The sequence below is a fragment of the Danio aesculapii genome, chromosome 7 (assembly GCF_903798145.1).
Source record: "Danio aesculapii chromosome 7, fDanAes4.1, whole genome shotgun sequence".
Classification (NCBI taxonomy): Eukaryota; Metazoa; Chordata; class Actinopteri; order Cypriniformes; family Danionidae; genus Danio; species Danio aesculapii.
Genome location: NC_079441.1, coordinates 4,289,016 through 4,311,290, shown reverse-complemented (window position 1 = coordinate 4,311,290; position 22,275 = coordinate 4,289,016). Strand labels below are relative to the sequence as shown.

Genomic DNA, 22,275 nt, shown 5'->3' with positions numbered 1-22,275 from the left:
GATCAGTCAACATTTTATTTGTTGTAGATAACACACACCACAAGCTAATGAACACTTAAATATACTGTAGTGTTTTATCTCATAAGCTGGTTTTGAGTTCATAACTCTGATCATGACACTGTTGAAACTCTCAATATTTCCTCATATTAATGCAGAGAGACCAAAGCCTGTAGTGAAGGTGAGTCCAGATCAGCGAGTGTTCACTGGAGAGATAGTCACACTCACATGTGACATACAGACAGGAGGAAACATTCGGTGGATCAGATACAGCTGGATTAAAGATGGAGACCCTTCCTATCAATACAAACAGTACACACCATCAGCAGCAGAGTAGAGTTTCAGAGCTGATTCTGTGTCTGTCAGTGGTCAATACAGCTGTAGAGGAGAGAGATCAGACTCACAGAGATCAGACATCAGTGCTGCTGTTACTCTGACTCTATTATGATGCTTCACATTCACAGATTTCACATCTCTACAATCATCATCATCATCATCATCATCAGTGTGTGCCTCAATGCTTTTCTAGTGCACTTTTGTTTGTTAGCAGAATAGTTTTTTGTTTTTTTTAAATATTTTACCATTCAATCAATCATTATTTTTCATGAACTCAACCTCCTGCAGTTCCCTCTCAAACCCCCTATTAAACCCTGATTTACAGGACAGAAACTGTGCAGAGATCAGTGTTCTTGATCTTGGTTTTAGAGAACATCTTCAAAAATAAATATTTGCCTTTGTGTTTTTAACATCGTCCACACACAGACGACAAATTAACCTCATCATCACAGATCTATTTAAACAAAGCTGTTTGATCTACTTTATGTTTCTGTGTTTCTCCTCAGCTTTACTCAGATCTACAGTGACTGTGACACCAGACAGTGCTGTATTCACTGGAGAGACAGTCAATCTGAAGTGTGTGATTAAGTCTGATCACAGAGACTGGACATTTGAGTGGTATAAAGACACAAACAGAGTAAAGTTACAGTCTGATGGTCAATACACTGTAAACAGAGACACTCTCACTATCAGAGGAGCTGATTGGTCTGATCAGGGTCAGTACTGGTGTAGTGGACGCATAAGATCATTCTACACATATCCAAGCCCTGTTTCTCTCTCAGTAAAGGGTGAGTTGAATATTATTTGTCTTCAAATCTTTTAGAGCTGTGCAATTAATCAATTTTAGATTTTGGCCACAAAATTATTATGAAAAAAAAAGAAAAAAAAACATGAACATAAAGGTTTGTATAATATCCTACCCCAGAAACTCAGACATGTAAAGTCTTCTTATACCTTAAGCTGTGCATCTAAATGGTCAAATATATGGAGTTGAGAATAAACATGCACGTGCTCTGCAGTATGTTCCTGCTGCCAAAAGTGTTTATTATTATTATTATTATTATCATTATTAATCAAACAACAAAACAAAATCCCTCACAGATTCACTAAAAGATTTTTGTAGCTTTAATAAGAAACAAATCAAATTCATTTCTTACAGTGAAGACTGGAGTATTTTCAATCATGTTGAGGACTTTCTGTTCGCTAGTGTGTTTAAGTTTGCCATCATGCCGTGATGTTGAAATCTGTAAAATGTCTGAAATGTGGAGCTGTAATAGATCTTATTTACAGACTAAAAGTTCTCAGATGCGATTTGTGAATGTGATTATGATTTTTCCCATAATTGAGTAAATGATTTCACATCCAGTCAAGAGAAGTGATTTTAAACACATGAATGGCCAAAACACATAATGAGGTTTCTGTTTCATTAACTAGCATTAGAGAGCTGAATACAGCCTCATTCACACACAGTGCAGTTATTAATAAGAGTAAAAGCTGCATTATCAGACTCATGACTGACAGAAGACCTGTGAGTGAACAGGAACACTCAACAACTCAGTGACTACGTTTACAAGGACATCAGTAATCAAATTATTTGCTTTAATCTAATTAAGACAATAATAAGACTAAAGTGTTTACAGGAGTTGCTTTTTGAATGTTCCTTTCATGATCCTGTTTTACATGTTATAGCGCATAATTAAATTAACGTCACTGCGTCACCGAGCTACCCACGTATCCTCTGGAGTTTTATTTGTGGACTTTAACTGCAGTTTGGCACTTTTACTTTCATTCAGGAACATTTCATGCATGCCCCCGTGACAAACGAGATATTGCAACTATAAACAGAAAAAAAAAACCTACACATTTGGCGATGCAGGTGTCTGTGGTCTTCACTCACTCAGTAGGTGCAGATAAGTGTCAGACAGCCATGTGTGTATAGACTATCCTGTCGAAAAGTCCTACCTGACGGCAATAGTTTGATTAAGGTGTTTACAGGTCTGAACTGCACTTCAATAATGAGACTAAAATCAGCAGACTCCACATGTCTTAATTCGATTTCTCTTTAGTTCGATTATGACTTTATTTGAATTTAATTAATCAAAAATCGCTGTTTACAGATTATTGGTCCATGTAATACTTAATGTGATTTGATTCACTGAGTCACTCTGAACTGATTTACAGTGGGTACAGAAAGTATTCAGACCCCATTAAATTGTTCACTTTCTTATATTGCAGTCATTTGCTAAACTGATTTAAGTTCAATTGTCCTCATTAATGTACACACAGCAGCCTATATTGACAGAAAAACACAGAATTGTTGACATTTTTGCAGATTTATTAAAATAAAACTGGAATATCACATGCTCTTAAGTGTTCAGGGCCTTTGCTGTGACACGAATATGTTTAACTCATGTGCTGTCCATTTCTTCTGATCCCCCTTAAGATGGTTCTACACCGTCATCTGAGTCGAGTTGTGCTTGATTCTACTGATTGGACTTGATTAGGAAAGCCACACACCTGTCTATATCAGACCTCACAGCTGTAAGCACAATGCATGTCAGAGCAGATGAGAATCATGAGGTCAAAGGAACTGCCTGAAGAGCTCAGACACAGAATTACAGCAAGGCACAGATCTGACCAAGGTTACAAAATACTTCTGCTGCACCTAAGGTTCCTAAGAGCACAGTGGCCTTCATAATCCTCAAATTGAAGGAGTTTGGGACAACCAGAACCCTTCCTAGAGCTGGCCATCCTTGGTGAGAGACGTAAAGAACCCGAAGATCACTGTGGCTAAGCTCCAGAGATGCAGTCAGGAGATGGGAGAAAGTTGCAGAAAGTCAACCATCACTGCAGCCACCAGTTTGGTGGGCTTTGTGGAAGAGTGGCCTGATGGAAGCCTCTCATTTACATTTACATTTAGTCATTTAGCAGACGCTTTTATCCAAAGCGACTTACAAATGAGGACAAGGAAGCAATTTACACAACTATAAGAGCAACAGTGAACAAGTGCTATAGACAAGTTTCAGGTGTGTAAAAGTCTAAGCAAAGCATTAGCAAAAAAAATTTTTTTTTTTTTTTTTTGAGAGAGAGAGAGAGAGAGAGAGAGAGAGAGAGAGAGAGAGAGAGAGAGAGAGAGAGAGAGAGAGAGAGAGAGGGCACAGTTAGTGGTATAGCCAGAGGTATAGCCAGAGAGGCAGTTGCAGATTAGAAAGGAAAGTGGAGACTAAACAGTTGCGTTTTTAGTCGTTTCTTGAAGACAGCAAGTGACTCTGCTGTTCTGATGTAGTTAGGGAGTTCATTCCACCAACTGGACAGATTGAATGTGAGAGTTCGGGAAAGTGATACAGAACGCAAGTTTCTGGAGGGCACATATATCTGCAGAAGTGAGAGCAGATACGAAGGAGCACAGCTAGAGGTCACTTTGTAAGCAAACATCAGAGCTTTGAATTTGATGCGGGCAGCAACTGGCAGCCAGTGCAAACGGGTGAGTAGCGGAGTGACATGTGCTCTTTTGGGTTCATCAAAGACCACTCGTGCTGCTGCGTTCTGAAGCAGCTGAAGAGGTTTGATAGAACTAGCTGGTAGCCCGGCTAGCAGAGAGTTGCAATAGTCCAGTTTGGAGAGGACAAGAGCTTGAACAATGAGTTGAGCTGTATGTTCAGATAGGAAGGGTCGGACCTTTCTGATGTTGTAGAGTGCGAATCTGCAAGATCGAGCAGTTCTAGAAATGTGGTCAGAGAAGTTCAGTTGGTCATCAATCGTTACTCCAAGGCTTTTTACCATTTTGGATGCAGTGATGGTTGCTCCATCCATCTGGATTGAAAAGTTATGGTGAAGAGTCGGGTTAGCAGAAACTTCAAGCATTTCCGTTTTCGTGAGGTTAAGCTGGAGATGATGATCTTTCATCCAGTGTGAAATGTCTGACAGGCAGGCTGAAATGCGAGCTGGAACCGAGGGATCATCAGGGTGAAAAGAGAGGTATAGCTGGGTGTCATCAGCATAGCAGTAGTAGGAAAAACCATGTTTCTGGATGACTGTTCCTAAAGATGTTGTGTAGATAGAGAAGAAAAGTGGCCCAAGAACAGAGCCCTGAGGTACCCCAGTGTTTAGATGCTGTAGGTTGGACACCTCGCCCCTCCACGACACCCTGAATGACCTGTCCGAGAGGTAGGAACTGAACCATTGAATAACAGTGCCTGCAACGCCCAGTGACTCAAGCGTAGATAGCAGGATCTGGTGGTTTACAGTGTCAAAAGCAGCTGATAAATCCAGCAAGATGAGGACAGATGATGTAGAGTCTGCTTTAGCCAGTCTGAGATCCTCCACGACCGAGAGCAGGGCAGTCTCAGTTGAGTGGCCTTTCTTAAAGCCAGATTGCTTGTTGTCCATGAGGTTGTTTTGAGTAAGAAAGTCTAGGACTTGATTGAACACTACTTTCTCCAAAATCTTGGCCATGAATGGAAGCAGGGATACCGGTCGGTAGTTTTCAAGTAGCGTTTGATCCAGGTTGGGTTTCTTTAGCAGTGGGGTTACCCTAGCCTGCTTAAATGAAGTAGGGAATAGACCAGAGTCAAGAGATGTGTTAATTATGTGAGTCAGTGTTGGTATGACTGCAGGAGAAATAGCTTGCAGGAGATGAGAGGGAATGGGATCAAGCGGACAGGTGGTTGCATGGCTTGATAGCACGAGATTGGACACCTCAGACTCAGAGAGCTGGGAAAAAGAGGTGAGTGTGTGTGGTGTTGGTGGTGTATCTTGCGTGTTTGTTGTAGGTGCAGCAAATTGAGCACTGATTTTTGCAGTTTTGGTGCAAAAGAATGTAGCAAAGTCATCAGTAGTGAGTGTGGAGGATGCGGGTGGAGGAGGAGGATAGAGGAGGGAGGAAAATGTTTTAAAAAGTAAGCGAGGATTGGTGGCACTGTTGACTTTCTGACGGAAGTATGTCTGCTTTGCAGAAGAAACCTCAGTCGAGAAAGAAGACAGAAGAGTTTGGTATGTTATGAGCTGTTCAGGATTTTTAGTTTTTCGCCAACTTCTCTCAGCAGCCCGTAGTTTTGAGCGATGCTCACGGAGAACATCAGAGAGCCAGGGTGCAGAAGGACTGGCCCGGGTTGGTCTGGATGTAAGAGGGCATAGTCTGTCTAGACATGATGTTAGCGTGGAGTAGAGTGTATCAGTGGCACTGTTCGTATCAAGTGCAGAGAGTTTGCAAGATGGAGGAAGAGAGTTAGAAACAATGGTGGATAGTCTATTGGGTGAGAGAGAGCATAGGTTTCTGCGAAAAGCAACTAGAGTTGGAGTGTGTAGCGGCTCAGGAGTAATGTGGATGTTGAGAAAGAGAAGGAAATGATCTGATGTTTGTAGTGGAGTTACTAGTGTTTGATCAGCGAGGCAATGTCGAGTGTAAATAAGGTCTAGTTGATTACCTGATTTGTGAGTAGCAGAAGTAGGTGCTCTTTTGAGGTCGAAAGATGCAAGCAGAGTCTGGAAGTCAGCAGCTTGAGGTCTTTCAATGTGGATGTTGAAGTCACCTAGCACCAACAAGGGAGTGTCATAATCAGAAAAAGATGAGAGAAGAACATCCAGTTCATCTAAGAAGTGACCTAATGTACCCGGTGGGCGGTAGATGACAACCACATTTATGCGGAAGGGGTGGATAATGGTGATTGCATGGAATTCAAAAGAGCTGATTTTTGGCAGGAATGGTCTCTGAGTGAATTTCCATTCTTTGGAAATCAGTAGTCCAGTCCCACCCCCTCTCCCTGTCTGACGAGGAGTGTGGGAAAGAGAGAAATTAGTAGAAAGAGCTGCATGTGTAGCAGTGTCCTCCGGTCTCAACCAGGTTTCAGTTAGAGCCATGAGACTAAAGTCAGAATGAGTGGCTATGGAGGTAATAAAATCTGCTTTGTTATCAGCAGATTGACAATTCCAGAGGCCCACAGAGAGAGAGAGTTGTGAAATAGAGGATACATGAATTGATCGAAGGTTGTGAGGGTTGCACCTGCAGCATACCTTTCGTGCTTTGCGAGTGTTAGTAACAACAGGAATTAGTAAACACATAATAAAGTGCAAGGAAAACAATAATGAGTGCAGAGATAACGTAAAACAATAAAGTAATAAAAAGTACTCAAGTGCTTTGTCGGTGTCTTTGCTCGGTGGAGTCGCGCAGGTAGAGTCGATGGTCTTTACACTCGTCGGTCTTAGTCGCGCAGGTAGAGTCAATGGTCTTTACACTCGTTGGTCTTCACACGAGGCGGGCTTCACACGAGGCTGCTGCGACCGCTGCCGCGGTGATACTAGTCGCTTATATACACCCCCGAGCGCTTTGCTGATTGAGTTCAGCTGGACACGCCTCGAGAGTAAAAAGACCCGAAATTGCAACGGCAGGGGCGCGAAAAACCTTCGGCTCGGCACACAAGCTCTTACAGTAAACAAAGGAAACAGTGGCTAAAGCTTGCTAGTACTAAACACAGATAGCTGAAAACAATTTTAAATGTCCAACAACCAATACACAACTAGCTGAAACAAGTCTAAGTGTTCTCGAACCAAACACAGCAACTGAAAACAGGTCTAAATGTACTTACTCGGTGTTGCTCTCGATGCTAACGTGCTTCTCCTGCTAGCTAAACCTAATGTGTTCAAATATATAGTGTTTACCTGGCGTTTGGACACGCCTCCAAGTTAAAAAAGACCCGAAATTGCAGCGGCGGGGGCGCGAAAAACCTCCGGCTCGGCACACAAGCTCTTACAGTAAACAAAGGAAACAGTGGCTAAAGCTTGCTAGTACTAAACACAGATAGCTGAAAACAATTTTAAATGTCCAACAACCAATACACAACCAGCTGAAATAAGTCTAAGTGTTCTCGAACCAAACACAGCAACTGAAAACAGGTCTAAATGTACTTACTCGGTGTTGCTCTCGATGCCAACGTGCTCAGGGATGCTAACGTGCTTCTCCTCAGTGGAGTTTTCTAAAAAACACCAAAAAGACTCCAAGATTGTGAGAAATAAGATTCTCTGGTCTGATGAGACCAAAAGACAGAACTTTTGGGCTTCAATTCTAAGCGGTATGTGTGGAGAAACCAGGCACTGCTCATCACCTGTCCAATACAGTCCCAACAGGGAAGCAGAGTGGGGGCAGCATCATGCTATGGGGTTACAATTACAGGACGACTGGTTACAATTGAGGGAAAAATGAATCCGGCAGTACAAGGGTATCCTAGACGAAAAACCATCTCCAGAGTGCTCAGGACCTCAGACTGGACAGAAGGTTTACCTTCAAACAAGACAATGAGCCTAAGCACACAGCTAAAATATTCAAGGAATGACTTCACAACAACTGAATCTGTCAGCATCTCTGGAGAGATCTTAAATGGCTGTCCACCAACGTTTACCATCCAACCTGACAGAACTGGAGAGGATCTGCAAGGAGGAATGGCAGAGGATCCCCAAATCCAGGTGTAAAAGGCTTGTTGCAGCTTTCCCAAAAAGACTCACAGCTGTATTGGATCAAAAGGGGGGCTTCTACTAAACACTGAGCAAAGGCTCTGAATACTTCACACCATGTGATATTTTCAGTTATGTTTAATAAATCTGCAATAAAGTCAACAACTCTGTGTTTTTCTGTCAGTATGGGCTGCTGTGTACAATAATGAAGAATAAATGAACTTAAGTTTAGCAAATGACTGCAATATAACAGAGTGAAATCTTTAAGGGGGTCTGAATACTTTCTGTATAATGGAGAGAAACTAAACGTATTGTCTATAAATAAATCCAAGCTTAAACACAATAATATTAAAGCACATTAAATAAATGCACACATGATTACAAATAAAACATGCAGATCAGATACGGTGCTGGAAAAACACTTCTGAGTATCTGTGCTGTGGACATTTCATAAGGTCATTATCCACGTTACTGCAAAATCAGACATTTCCCCATGCTATAGATCATTGGGAAGATATCTGCTACAAACATGTAAAACTGTGTGTTGTTTGCTGTGTAAACTAATATGCTTGTTTTTGTAATAGAACAGTTTTTTTATAATGTTTTTATTATGTGCTAGAGGCTTTGAATTTAGTTTAGTTGCAGATTATATTTATGATTATAATGAGAATAGACTAGCTCAGTAAAGAGGAGTTTAGATAATGAAGAAACTTACAGATGCTGCTGTTGAATGAGTTGCTGAAGTCTTCAGTCTGTTGAAGCTCATTCAGATTCAGCTGCTCCTCATATCAGCTTGTAGTTGGGGTCTTCAGCTCTCCTTCTTCATTCTGCTTTCTGTGGAGAGTCAGAGGTGCTTGAGGACCAGAAAACACTGACAGGACTAAACTAATGACAACAACAGAGCAAATATTACGATGAAATATTGCACAAACTACATTATTGTGAGGAATTTACTAAATACATTCATCATATCTCATGGAGCTGTTTGAGTTACTTTAAGTTTCTGTCTTTCTCCTCAGCTTTACCCAGATCTACAGTGACTGTGACACCAGACAGACCTGTATTCACTGGAGAGACAGTCAATCTGAAGTGTGTGATTGACTCTGATCACAGTGACTGGACATATGAGTGGTATAAAGACAGAAACAGTGTAAAGTTACAGTCTGATGCTCATTACACTGTAAACAGAGACACTCTCACTATCAGAGGAGCTGCTGAGTCTGATCAGGGTCAGTACTGGTGTAAAGGAAAGAGATCAGGAAGACCAAACTCATCTCAATCAAGATCTGCTGTTTATCTCTCAGTGACGGGTGAGCTGAATATTATTATCATTAAAAACAAAAAAACTGTGGTTTTACTTCATAATATTCAACAATTCAATACAACAGGAGTATTTTAATTCCAGGATTAGTGTGCAATAATTAGTTTAACATATGCTGTTTATATTTACACACTTACTGTGCCAATGCTGGATTAGATGTAGAAGCTTTATTACGCTCTATAACTGAATATATTGCACATATTACAGTTAAAATATATTAAATTACAACTAATTTGGTTTAATACAAATGTCACTACTGAAGGATAATACAAGAAGCTCCACAACCCAAATGAATTAGTACTGTCTAAAATATTAATCTTTCAACTTATTTATTTATTTTTTTCAATGTATTTTTTACATTAGCTTTTCAAACTTAGCTAGGGACATCACGGTGGCGCCGTAGGTAGCACAATCGCCTCACAGAAAGAAGGTTGCTGGTCCAAAGTCATGTGGCACAGGTGAATTGGGTAAGCTAAATTGTCAGTAGTGCATGTGTGTGAATGAGTGTGTGTGGATGATTCCCAGTGATGGGTTGCAGCTGAAAGGGCATCCGCTGTGTAAAACATATGCTGAATAAGTTGGCGGTTCATTCCACTGTGGCGACCCCAGATTAACAAAGGGACTAAGCTGAAAAGAAAATGAATGAATGAAACTCAGCTAGACTAGATATTTTGCAGCACATGTCTGTTTTCATCAATATTTCGTGTGTATTAATGCAGAGAAGCCTGTAGTGAAGCTGAGTCCAGATCAGCGAGTGTTTACTGGAGAGAGAGTCACTCTCACATGTGACATACAGACAGAAGGAAACATTCAGTGGATCAAATACAGCTGGATTAAAGATGGAGACACTCACAATCCATACAGAACAACATCAGCAGCAGAGTTGAGTTTCAGAGCTGATTCTGTGTCTGTCAGTGGTCAATACAGCTGTAGAGGAGAGAGATCAGACTCACAGAGATCAGACATCAGTGCTGCTGTTACTCTGACTGTATCAGGTGAGGCTTCATATTCACATCTCTACAGTCATCAATAATTGTGACTCAATACTCTGTATCAGAATTCTAGACCAGATTGTTCTTATTAGAAATCTGAAGTGATTCACATTCAGTCGATGTTCAGATCCAGAACTGCATATAAAAGGGGAAATGAAGCTCTCAGTCAACTTTACATTATTGTGTACATTGATTTCCACTTTAATGAAAATATATTAAACAAACTTGATTTTGAAGAAAAGGCCATGCTTTACTGCTTTTAGAGCTAGGGTGCTGCCATGTTGGAATGTCTGACGTCCACATTTTGAGGATCTGAATCTGTTCTTGTACTTCTTCAGATTTAAAGTCAAAGCCTGAACTCAGATCAGATTCTGCAGGAGCTGCACTGACTGGAAACACAGTGACTTTGACCTGTAACACTGATCTGTCCACCGGATGGGACTTTTACTGGTACAAAAACACACTCGACTCTGAGATAAAGACGACAGAAACAAACTCCTACAGTATGAAGATTGATTCAGTGTCTGATGGAGGCCAGTACTGGTGTAGAGCTGGAAGAGGAAAACCAGTCTATTACACACAATACAGTGATCAACTGACACTCAATGTTACAGGTGAGAGAAAACCCAGTGTGTGATTCAGTATATCTGTGTATCTACTAGGGCTGTGCGATAACACGATATTTGATCGTGGACGATCAAAATTACTGCACGATCCACTTTTTCGGAAGAATCCTTGTATCGCCATATAAAGTGCACAACACGTCATATCCTTTGCAGTTCGATAGACAGAGTCGGTGACAATGGAGGGAAACACGGAGTTGGTTGCTAAAAAAAAATTCAACTTCTGTAATATGGAAATGGTTCGGATTTTTGCTAACAGACACAGCGCAAACAACAGTTATTTGCAAATGTTGCAATGATAATATTCGCACGACGGATAGCAACACAACGAACCTTTTTAACCACCTCAAGAGAAAGCACCCGAAAGAATATGCGGAGAGTCAAATTTTAAAAGGACCCCACGCGAGTACATCACCAGGTACAACCAAGCAACCAGAAACGACAAGGCTTAAAACAAACAACTCTAACGAAAGAAACATATCACAAAGGAACTCCGTATGAGAGAACGAGCAAGCGCTGGAAAGACGTAACTGATGCCGTGACATTTTACCTGACCAAATATATGATTCCTATAAAGACTGTGGAAAATGAGGGCTTTAAAAGATTGTTCAAAGTCGTAGATCCACGTTACGAAATACCCAGCCGCAAATATTTTTCCTCCACTGCCATTCCACAGCTTTATTCAGAGTGCCGCAGCAAGATTCAAAATAAAATTCAAAACGTAAAGTTTTTCGCTACAACGGCTGATTTATGGTCTAGCCGTACGTCAGAGCCGTATTTAAGTCTGACGATTCACTTTATTCACGAGTGGAAGTTGTGCAGTGCGTGTCTAGAAACAACATATTTTCCACAAGACCACACAGGCGAGGTCATAGCGCAAGGTCTTAGGGATGCGCTTGAATGTTGGGGACTGAAAGAAGCAAACATGACCTGTATGACGACAGATAGTGGGGCCAACATGGTGAAGGCATTGGAGCTCAACAGCTGGACTCGTCTGCAGTGTTTTGGGCACAGACTCCACCTAGCCATCGGTAAGTGCAACTAAAAATAATAATGGTCTCCGATATTCAAGTGATTATATTCAGCTATTATAATAAATCATTGCAAATTACATTAGGAACTTTGAACATAGTAAAATCATGAGATTAGTTTGCTGTAATTGCACTGGTCAGGGGCGCCCCCAAGGGGTGGCCAGGGGTTGTTGTGTGTAAACTCTGGTCACCCCAATATGATTTTGCCTTTGATATTATTAATTTAAATTTAGTTATGTAAATTCACAGTATTACAATAAATCAATAAAATGCAGCCACCAAAATGACTTAATTCATTAATCTTCATTCATTTTAGACATGGCATATACTGCTTTACAATAAAAGTATGTGAAAAATAACTGGCCTGAAAAGTGTTTTAAAACTAGATTTGATTTTTATTAGGTTTGCACATATACTTGCTGAATTATAATTGCTGAATTACTGAAGTAATTAATTGCTAGTTAAAATCACATTATTACATTAAGACAAAAATATAACATTACACTGAATTAATTTTTTTCGTGTGTGCCACCCCAAGATTTGATGTGACCTCATTTGGCCACCCCTATGAAATTTTTCTGGGGGCGCCACTGGCACTGGTATGAGTAAATGTTTTGTAAATGAAATGTTTATATACATTTAAACATTTTATATATATTTTTACATTGTGTTGTGCATTAGGTTAAATCTAATTGATACATTGTTCTTTTTTTTTCTTCTTTTTTTTAGAAAAAAGTGCCAAAGACCCTCGTGTTGAACGTGCAACATCTGTCTGCAAGAAAGTTGTCAGCACATTCTCCTTCAGCTGGAAGAAAAAGAGGGAACCAAGTAATGCTCAAGCTGAGCTAAAGCTACCTCAACAGAAGCTCATCACTGAGTCCCCAACACGATGGGGTTCAAGGTTCAGCATGATTGAGCGAGTGCTTGATCAGGAAAAGGCGATTTCTCAGGTCCTGAAGGCAGACAAGAAGGCAAGGCATTTGGTCCCATCATGGCAAGATGTTGACATGATGGAGTCTGTGAAAAAGGCACTGAGTCCACTGAGAGACTTTACAGATGCACTCTCAGGTCATATCTTATATCTTATGTCAAGCCAGTGCTTCACATGTTGAAAGGCAACATTTTGAGCCTAAATGATGAAGACACTGAACTAACAAAAACAATGAAGACAACCATTCTGAATTACCTCACTGACAAATATCAGGACCCCACCACTGATGACCTGCTGGATATGGCTTCGCTTTTCGATCCCAGATTCAAAACACAATTCATTGCCAAAGATAAGGTAGAGGGAATACAAACCAGAGCTGTGGCTGAGCTGGAGTCTTTGATGACCATTCACATACAGTATCCAAAATCAGATCAGCAGCCTACATCTAGTACCTCAGCCTCCACATCACAAATCCTTGATGAGGATCAGACACCACCCAAGAAAGCAAAGAAAACACTTTCCAGCTTTTTAAAAGCCTTAGGTGTTGCAAGTCCATCTGCAACCACATCAGTTTCCTCATCTGTGAAAGAGGCAATAGAAGGAGAATTGAAGGGATACTTGTCCACGCCAAATGCAGAAAGTGAGGTGGATCCGCTGGAATGGTGGAAAGTCCATGAGGCAAACTTTCCAAGAATTAGCCAGCTTGCTAGAAAGTATCTCTGCATTCCAGCCACAAGTGCTCCCTCAGAAAGGGCTTTCAGTACTGGTGGCAATATCGTCACCTGCCAAAGGGCATCTCTTAAGCCTGAGAAAGTGAATCAGCTGGTCTTCCTTTCTAAGAATTTGTGATTGTGATTTGTCATACTTTGTCATCTTTAGAAATGTATATGTTCCAAAGCTGCTAAGTTTACAAGACTCAGGAATGAGGTCAGGAAATATTTTTGTATCTTTATTTTATTTTTTTGGTTCTGAAACATGTTGCACAAAAATCTATGGTACTTAGAGTACAAAAGGTAGTTTACTGTTTGTATGTTTATTTTTCTTTTCTAAGCCAATGTTTATTTTGGGAGTTATGCTAAAGTCTGTGCACTTGCATTGACAGTTATATTTTTATTTAAACTTTATTTAACTTTGTAAAAAAAATAAGCCATTTACATTTTTGAAGGTGTTGCTGAGGATCTATGTCTAATAAGCTGATTTGTTAGACTTGTTAAACTAAGATTTGTTAGATTTGTTAAACAAATGTTCATTTTGATGGTACAGTAATTGTAATGCATGTCTTGTTGAATGTTCTTTCTTTGCAGAATAGCACTTGCATTAAATCTTCACTTGATTAAAATATTCTTATACATACATGCTGAGTATATTTTTATATGGGGACATTAGTTTGGTTGTATTGTACCTTTGTAATTTGCAAAATATTCTTAAAAAACCAACTTAAAAAAAAAAAAAAAAAAAAAAAAAAAAAAAAAAAAAAAAAAAAATCGGGATAAAAATTGTGAATCGTGATTTCCCTAGAAAAAAATCGGGATATGATATTCTTTACATATCGCCCACCCCTAGTATCTACAGCACTTCTACAACTCTGAATCAAGACTAAACGCAGTAATCTGTGTTTGTGCAGTGAGTCCTAAAGCTGTGGTGACGGTGCGGCCTGATAAACATGTGTTCAGAGGAGAAACAGTCACTCTCAGATGTGAGATAAAGTGGGGAGGAAACACTGAGTGGACATACAGATGGCAAATAGAGAAAACAGGCCGATATAACCAATATTATAACCAGTATAACCAACATAGAAACACTGTGAGCCAAAGCTCAGCACAAGAGTTGAAGATCAGCCGTGTTAAGGTCTTTCACCGTGGTAAATACAGCTGTACAGGACAGATGGACACTCAAAGCTCTCAGCGCAGTGATGCTGTTGCTCTGACTGTGTCTTCAGGTGAGTGTGTGTGTGTGTTCAGTATTATCAGAGTCTGTATCTGCTCCTCTATGGCTCTGTAACTCCTCATGTTTGGTTCAGATGAAGCTCAGGCAGCAGTGCGAGTGTCTCCACAGCCGTGGCTCACTGAAGGACACTCAGTGACTCTGATCTGTGAGGTTCCAGGCTCCTCTACAGGCTGGACGTTCAGCTGGTTCAGAGATGCTGATCATCTGTCAGACAGCAGCAGAGGAGCTGGAGGCTCTTACACTCTCAGTCCTGCTGCTCTACAGCACACAGGAGTTTATACGTGCAGAGCAGAGAGAGGAGAACCAGCCTATTCCTCAAAAAAGAGCAACGCACAGCCACTGTGGGTCACTGGTGAGGGAAATCAGCTTTCAGAGCTGTTGTTGATCTCAAATGTCCCAGTAGGTTTATGTCAGTGACAGCAGCAGTATATTTGTCTGCGTTTGCTCTCTGTCTCAGGTGTTTCTGCTTCAGTGCGTCTGGTGCTCGACCCCAGCAGAAGTCAACACTTCTCCTTTGACTCTCTCTCTCTGAGCTGTGACTCTGCTGGATGGACAGTGAGAAGATACACACACACAAACACACAAGATTGTTCAGCACAAACAGGATCTACATGTGCAATCCAGTCTCTCAGCACATCTGACACTGGAGTTTACTGGTGTGAGTCTGAATCTGGAGAGAAACGCCATCCTCTGAACATCACTGTACATGGTGAGTCCTGCCAAATCACAGACTGACTTGATGAACCTGAAATTAAATGACCGTTAAAACAAAACTCTATTTGATCAGCTTCAATAGTCACATATCTACACTGGAAACTAAAGATAGTAAGATTTCACGATAATATTATGACTGAGATTAATCTAAACTGATTCATAATCACAATTTTAACCTTTCAGGTCAGCATATCGCCAAAGGCTGCAATATGAATGCCATATAAATACACCAATAATACAAATATGAAGCACAGAGAAAGAGCCTGACTGTCCTCTTTAAAATGACAATCTTGCTAGCCAATAAAATGAGCACACTATCATTCTGCCTGTAATGTGAAGTGGACGCTGACAGGGAAGTGCGGATCCAAATACAGGTTTATTAAACAGAATGGTTTGGCAAGCAGCGGTCAACACAAAGGCAAACAGATGTATACAAGACAATCCAGAGTCGTGTTCAATAAGCAGGCGAATAGTCAGTACAGTTTAGCAAGACTCAGCAACGTGTGTGTGTGTGTTTGAGAGGCATATAAATACTCTGTGTAATTAGTCCTAACCAGCTTCAGCTGTATCTGTATGCAATAATTGGGATCTAGGCCAGGTGTGTGAGTGGTGCATGACTGGATATGTAGTTCTTTTGCTGGCAGATTTGTAGTTCTCCAGTGATCTGGAGAGTGGAGGTGGAGTGGAGGCGGAAAAGGGGGACGCACGGAGGGCCAGGACCATGCAGCGGAGGTGTACCTGGAGCGTAAAGCAGCGGATGTGTACCTGGAGCATGGAGCTGCGGACGGCCTGAAGTATGGAGATGCAGTAGGTCTAGGAGCTTTGATACAGCAGGCACAGGCGCCCACAGTTTGGTTCAGAAGGCTGATACACCCACAGTGGGTCAGGAGGCCCTGGTTCAGGAAGTACTGGCAGTTCAGCTAACCCCAGTGGATCAGGAGGCTTAGTTTCAAGGGGCACTGGCAGTTCATATGACCACAATGGGTCAGGAGACTTGGGTTCAGGAGACGCTGACAGTTGATATAACTCCGGTGAATCAGGAGGCCTAAGTTCAGGCGGTATTAGCAGTTCATATAACTCCAGTGGGTCAGGAGGCTTTGATTCAGGGGGCACTGGCAGTTCATATAACTCCAGTGGATCAGGAGGCTTTGGTTCAGGGGGCACTGGCAGTTCATATAAGTCCAGTGGATCAGGAGGCTTAGGTTCTGGAGGCACTGGCAGTTCATATAACTCCAGTGGGTCAGGAGGCTTTGGTTCTGGAGGCACTGGCAGTTCATATAAGTCCAGTGGGTCAGGAGGCTTTGGTTCAGGGGGCACTGGCAGTTCATATAACTCCAGTGGGTCAGGAGGCTTAGGTTCAGGGGATACTAGCAGTTCATATAACTCCAGTGGGTCAGGAGGCTTTGGTTCAGGGGGCACTGGCAGTTCATATAACTCCAGTGGGTCAGGACGTTTTGGTTCAGGAAACACTGAGAAGTCACCCAGCTCTGGGAAGTCACACAGCTCTGGTGGCCATTTATGGAACTCAGGCGGCGGCTCTGGCCATTCAAGGGATTCAAGAGAATCTTGCACCCATCCTTCAAGGGATTCGGGAGGATCTGGTGCCCCTGGCCATTCAGGGAACTCAGGAGGATCTGGCACCCCTGGCCAATCGGAATTCAAGGAATTCAGGAAGATCTGGTGCCTGCCAGCCAGGGGATTGGGCAGAATGTTGCGCCAGCCATTCAGAGGATTCGGAAGGATCTACCGCCCACCATTTGGGGGATTTGGGAGGATCTGGCGCCCTCTCCGGGAACTCAGGAAGGGCATCTGGCAACTGGAGAACTGGAGATGACCATCTTGTGAGCTGGCTGTGGTCTAGGCTGGTGAACAAGGGACAGGAGTACAGGAGATGCCAGCATAATAGTAGTGTGAGCAGCAAGTCCCATAACCAGCGAGTCTTGCTGTTTATTGCTCCTCACAAAAACCTTTAGGGGTTTCCTACACCTCCCCCACGGTGAAGGGGGACCCACTGAGTTGCAGTGCCAAGTCAATGTAAAACTCTATTGTCCAGTGGGGCTCATGTAGTGGCATACATGAATAAAGGGGCTGAGATAAACCACCACAAAAAAATATCATAAAGCATAAATCACCCAAATATGTTAAATGGGCTACCTAGATGAAGTCCTCCACATACTCCTCTATACACCGGGCTTCCTGACGATGACGCATGATTTTAATACCTGCTGGATCCATGTTTGTGGCCGAGTCTTAATAATGTGAAGTGGACGCTGACAAGGAAGTGTGAATCCAAATACAGGTTTATTAAACAGAATGGTTAGGCAAGCAGCGGTCAACACAAAGGCAAACAGATGTATACAGGACAATCCAGAGTCTTTTTCAATAAGCAAGACTCGGCAACGTGCGCGTGTGTGCGCGTGTGTGTGTGTTTGAGACATGTATAAATAACTCAAAATAAATAAGTCCTGAACAGCTTCAGCTGTGTCTGTTTGCAATAATGGGGATCTAGGCCAGGTGTGTGAGTGGTGCATGACTGGATATGTAGTTCTTTTACTGGCAGATTTGTAGTTCTCCAGAGATATGCATGGGCTAGACTGCTGGTGACTGTGACACTGCACAACCAACACTGCTCAAACCAAACGTTCAATACAAAATAAAACATATATATATATATATATATATATATATATATATATATATATATATATATATATATATATATATATATATATATATATATATATATATATATATATATATATATATATATATATAATGTACAACAACTCACCATACTGTGAATGTGGAGTAATGCAAAGACAGTAATGATGGCTTCAGAGGACTCATCTAAACTGATTTCTTTTTCCCTCAAATTGCTCTAGCCTGCAGTCAAAGGTACACCAAAAAACATTTGGCCAAACAATGGTGATATTTGAAAGTTGCTGCTGCTGATGTTGAAAGTTGATTGATTGATTACATACTATCAAGTCTATTTTGCATTTTGTTGAATTGGTGACAAATGCGGATGTGTGTATAGTCTTATTGCACCGCTGGACTACACAACACTGCTGACATTAATAGTTTAGCCCTATATTGAGACTAAACAGATGTGTGTTGTGTTATGTTGTGTAGATGGTGCTGTGATTCTGGAGAGTTCTGCTGATCCTGTGATTGAGGGAGAAACTCTGACTCTACACTGTTTACATCGATCTACAACCTCCTCCATCCTCACAGCTGATTTCTATAAAGACAGATCACTGATCCAGAATCAGACAGGAGAGATGAGCATCCCTACTGTCTCAAAGTCTGATGAGGGTTTCTACTACTGTAAAATAAAGAGAGAAGAGTCGCCACACAGCTGGATCTCAGTCAGAGGTCTGGGAATAATGAGAGATTATTTACCTTTATAATATTATCATGCAGCACGTGGTTAATGAACAGGTCTGCCATCTTCTCTCTTCAGCTTCATCATCTTCTCCTCTTCTGGTCATTGGCGTTTCTGTAGGATTGAGTCTTTGTTTGCTGCTCCTGATTTTACTGCTTCTGCTGCTGAGACACAAGAAGAGAAAAGGTGTGAAGATGTTCAGAATATCTTCAAAAATATGAATGCATACAATCTGAAATATGCAAATGAAAATTAATAAATAATAATATTACTTTCTACTGTAGATCAAAACATCTACAGTATTCAACAAACCAAACAAGTTCCAACTCTATCTGGAGAATCTCAACTGGAAAACCTTCCTCTACAGTCTGGTCAGATTTATTAACATATACCTCTCCCTTCATGTATATGAATTATTATCATCAACACATCATTTATACATGTTGGCTTCACTTGTTCACTTGCTGTTTTAGAGCCCATGTCAGATGTGACATATTCAGAGGTCATTGTTAAGAAAAAGAAACCCATGGATAGAGGTGAAAACCCTCTTCCGTACACATGGAGCCATCAGTCATGAACCAATGATACTGATAAGCAATTACACATTATCAGCTAATTAATTCATTGTTATTTCTGCAGCGGACACAGAGTCAGAGTCGACTGTGACATACTCAGAAATCAGAAAATACATGGACAAAGGTGATTTCCTGTTTAGTCTTTCTGAAGTATAATAATTCCAGCATGTTCTGAATATCCTGCTTGATTTTCTGTCAGATATTAATTCTGCAGGACCCAGTGATTTGATTTATGCAGAGATCAACATGAAGGACAAAAAGAAAACCAAGAGCAAAGGTAAAATGCACTGCATCTAGTCTTGATGATTTGTGTTTACTGATGATTTAATAAAATCAAAGAAAAAAAACACTATGATCACAAACAGCACTGACTGACACAAATCACACTTTACTTTGCAAATGCAATAACAGCGACGACAATACAGCATCTGTGTGGGATTTAATGAACAAGCTCTTGTTTTTCTATTTCAGGTTTTGGACTTGCTGATGTTCTGATTAAACTGAAATCTAAGGAGAAACGCAGCGGTAAATAGCAGATGATCTGACGTGCTGTCATCAGCTGATAGCAGATCATGTCAAAATGCTTTTAAAATTAAACCTTTCAACAGAAACTGCAATAAAAAAGAAACAATAATAAATACAACAAAATATAAACTGGAAAAAGTAAAATAAGTTTCTGAAAGAATCACCAGCATGTCTTATTTTTAAAAAAATTCAACCTGTATTTGGTTTTTATTGCAGTTTGAAGCTCAGCTACAGTAAACTCAATATTGAGAGTCATGGTAAAGGCTGTGAATACTCATGTGCAGTATGTGATTTTTTAGTAAACTTGCAAAGATGTCAAACAAACTTCTTTCACATTACTATTATGGGCTGTTGTGTGTGGAAACTGTGGAAAAATAACTGGAATAAAGGACATAATAAAATGTGGAAAAACAAAACTGAAGAGCTGTGAATTCTGTCTGGACGCTCTTTATTAATTCATTCTCTGTCTGTTGTTCACTATCAGGGCAGAGCAGCGAGTCTGGAGACAATTTATATTCTGAAGTGAAGTAAAACACAGACAGAGGTGAGAGAAACACACAGATCTGCTGCTATTGATGATAACTAGGCCCACACAGAATCTGTGCACGCAGAAGTCCGCAGATTTCTAGCCTATCATTGAGTCTATTTATTAACTTGTGTAAATGTGTGTTAATTAATATTTAATCCGTTTTTAAATTACAGTAATATTATTGACTAATATGAAAATATTCTTATGATTTATTTACAATACAGTTTGTAAAGTAATATTTTCTGCCTTTAGTAGATCTATTATACTTGCTTTGTTACCAAATAAAGTGGATCTAATTGGATTTCCATTATAAACATTAAAAGTTAAAAAGGTATTACTTTTTACTTCATATACAGGTATTAAGGTTTTAGTTATGATACTCCTGAAATAATTCTGCATAAATCCGCAGATGCTGATTGTCTCAGTCCTGGATCTGCATCATAAACTCAATAAATAGGCTATTGATGATTTAGTCTACAACTAACAAAGCAACCTTTTTTCCAGTTGAAAAATTACAGGTATTAGTTAATATAAAATACCAGTTTTTAAAATAGCCTGCATAGCTTAATCTACAAATCAAACAAATCCATAGCTTTTCTTGATTTCTGCATAATAACTTTACACCAAACTAATGCTTTCATTTTACAGCTTATAAAACATGTATGCAAATTAATATGTCAACAACAAAATTGACATACGTTATAGTAGCCTATACTTTACAAAGTCAACATATGAGCCTCGTCATTGTCTTTTATCACACGCAGCGCACGCACATGAACCTCCAGACGCTTAAGACATGATCTTTAATCTTAAAGTCATATTAAAAATGCTGAGAGGCTTGTGATATAAGAATTAGAATGGAGCATTAATTAAACGCATAGGCCTATTTTCCGTTGAGCAATTGATTTGAGGTAGCCTGCTATTTTTATTTGACGAGAAAAAAAAAAAAACATGATTGCCTATGCCGAATCTTAAAAAAAAACAACTTTTTTTTTTTATTTTTGTTTTGTAATCTAAATATGTCCTTTAAATGAAAAATGTCTAGGGCAGGACTATTTATTTAATTCTTTTTATTTAGTTTGTTCTGTTTTTCTATGCTGTTGAAAACGCTGCAGGTGATGAAGATGTTCTGTTGTGTTCTTTATGCTGTTGTTCGCATGTTAAAATATTTTTAAAATGCAACATTTAATGCAACATTTAAACAAAAAATAGACACGTCAATTTTTTTTATTCAATAATAATTTAATATTAATCCGACCAGTTAATATTTGGTTAACGAGCGCAGGTGGTTGGTTGGCAAAATTATCCGAAATGAGCATCCCTGAAGTATACATATTAAAGATCCAGCACAGCCTGAGCCTAATTAGTTATATAGAGAAATAAATTAATTTATTTATTCTAATATTTTTTTAGGCGCTGATGCTGAAGTTGATGCAACTTATGCTCACTCCTTCAGGAAGAAACTTATAAGCATTTAGTTGTGCATGTTGGTTTTTAGAGTCAGTTCAGTTATTAGGTAAGATCAGTGGTTAATCATGTGTAAAACTGTAAATAATCAGTGTTATTGGCATTAACTGCATTAATCTGCATGATCTTTTTAAAGGTCTCTGAGTGGAAAACAGATGCCAGAAGAAATGAACACAAGCGCTTGCTTCAGAAACTGCTAATGACAATAATACACTGAATTATCAGAGGCGCAGATCAGCAAATACATTTGTCTCTAAAATTTATACATTTTCTACAGGCAGCACTTAACTCAGCTTTACAATAGTCTAAATAGTGTCTTTGGGCATTTTGTTGTTGAATATAATATTTAATAAATGTTTGTATTTTTTTTAACACAATGTATTTTGATACACTTTTTGCTGTAGGAGATTTCTCTCTGATGTATATATATATATATATATATATATATATATATAT

The 22,275-nt window shown here is 40.0% G+C and overlaps 2 protein-coding genes across 2 annotated transcripts; both read left to right on the top strand.

The window, feature by feature from the left end:
- The first annotated feature begins 281 nt into the window (after positions 1–281).
- Positions 282–19,537, top strand: LOC130232605 (Fc receptor-like protein 5). Its single transcript, XM_056462582.1, has 13 exons — positions 282–330; positions 840–1,121; positions 8,799–9,089; positions 9,820–10,095; positions 10,431–10,706; positions 14,302–14,616; positions 14,698–14,976; positions 15,082–15,333; positions 18,471–18,713; positions 18,802–18,909; positions 19,008–19,094; positions 19,197–19,422; positions 19,498–19,537. Exons 1-12 carry the CDS (start codon positions 282–284, stop codon positions 19,298–19,300), a joined length of 2,562 nt encoding a protein of 853 aa, XP_056318557.1. The 3' UTR covers positions 19,301–19,422; positions 19,498–19,537.
- On the top strand, positions 11,304–13,353 carry LOC130231567 (zinc finger BED domain-containing protein 4-like). The gene is made up of 2 exons (XM_056460915.1): positions 11,304–11,746; positions 12,476–13,353. Exons 1-2 carry the CDS (start codon positions 11,641–11,643, stop codon positions 12,856–12,858), a joined length of 489 nt encoding a protein of 162 aa, XP_056316890.1. The 5' UTR covers positions 11,304–11,640; the 3' UTR covers positions 12,859–13,353.
- Positions 19,538–22,275: the final 2,738 nt, after the last annotated feature.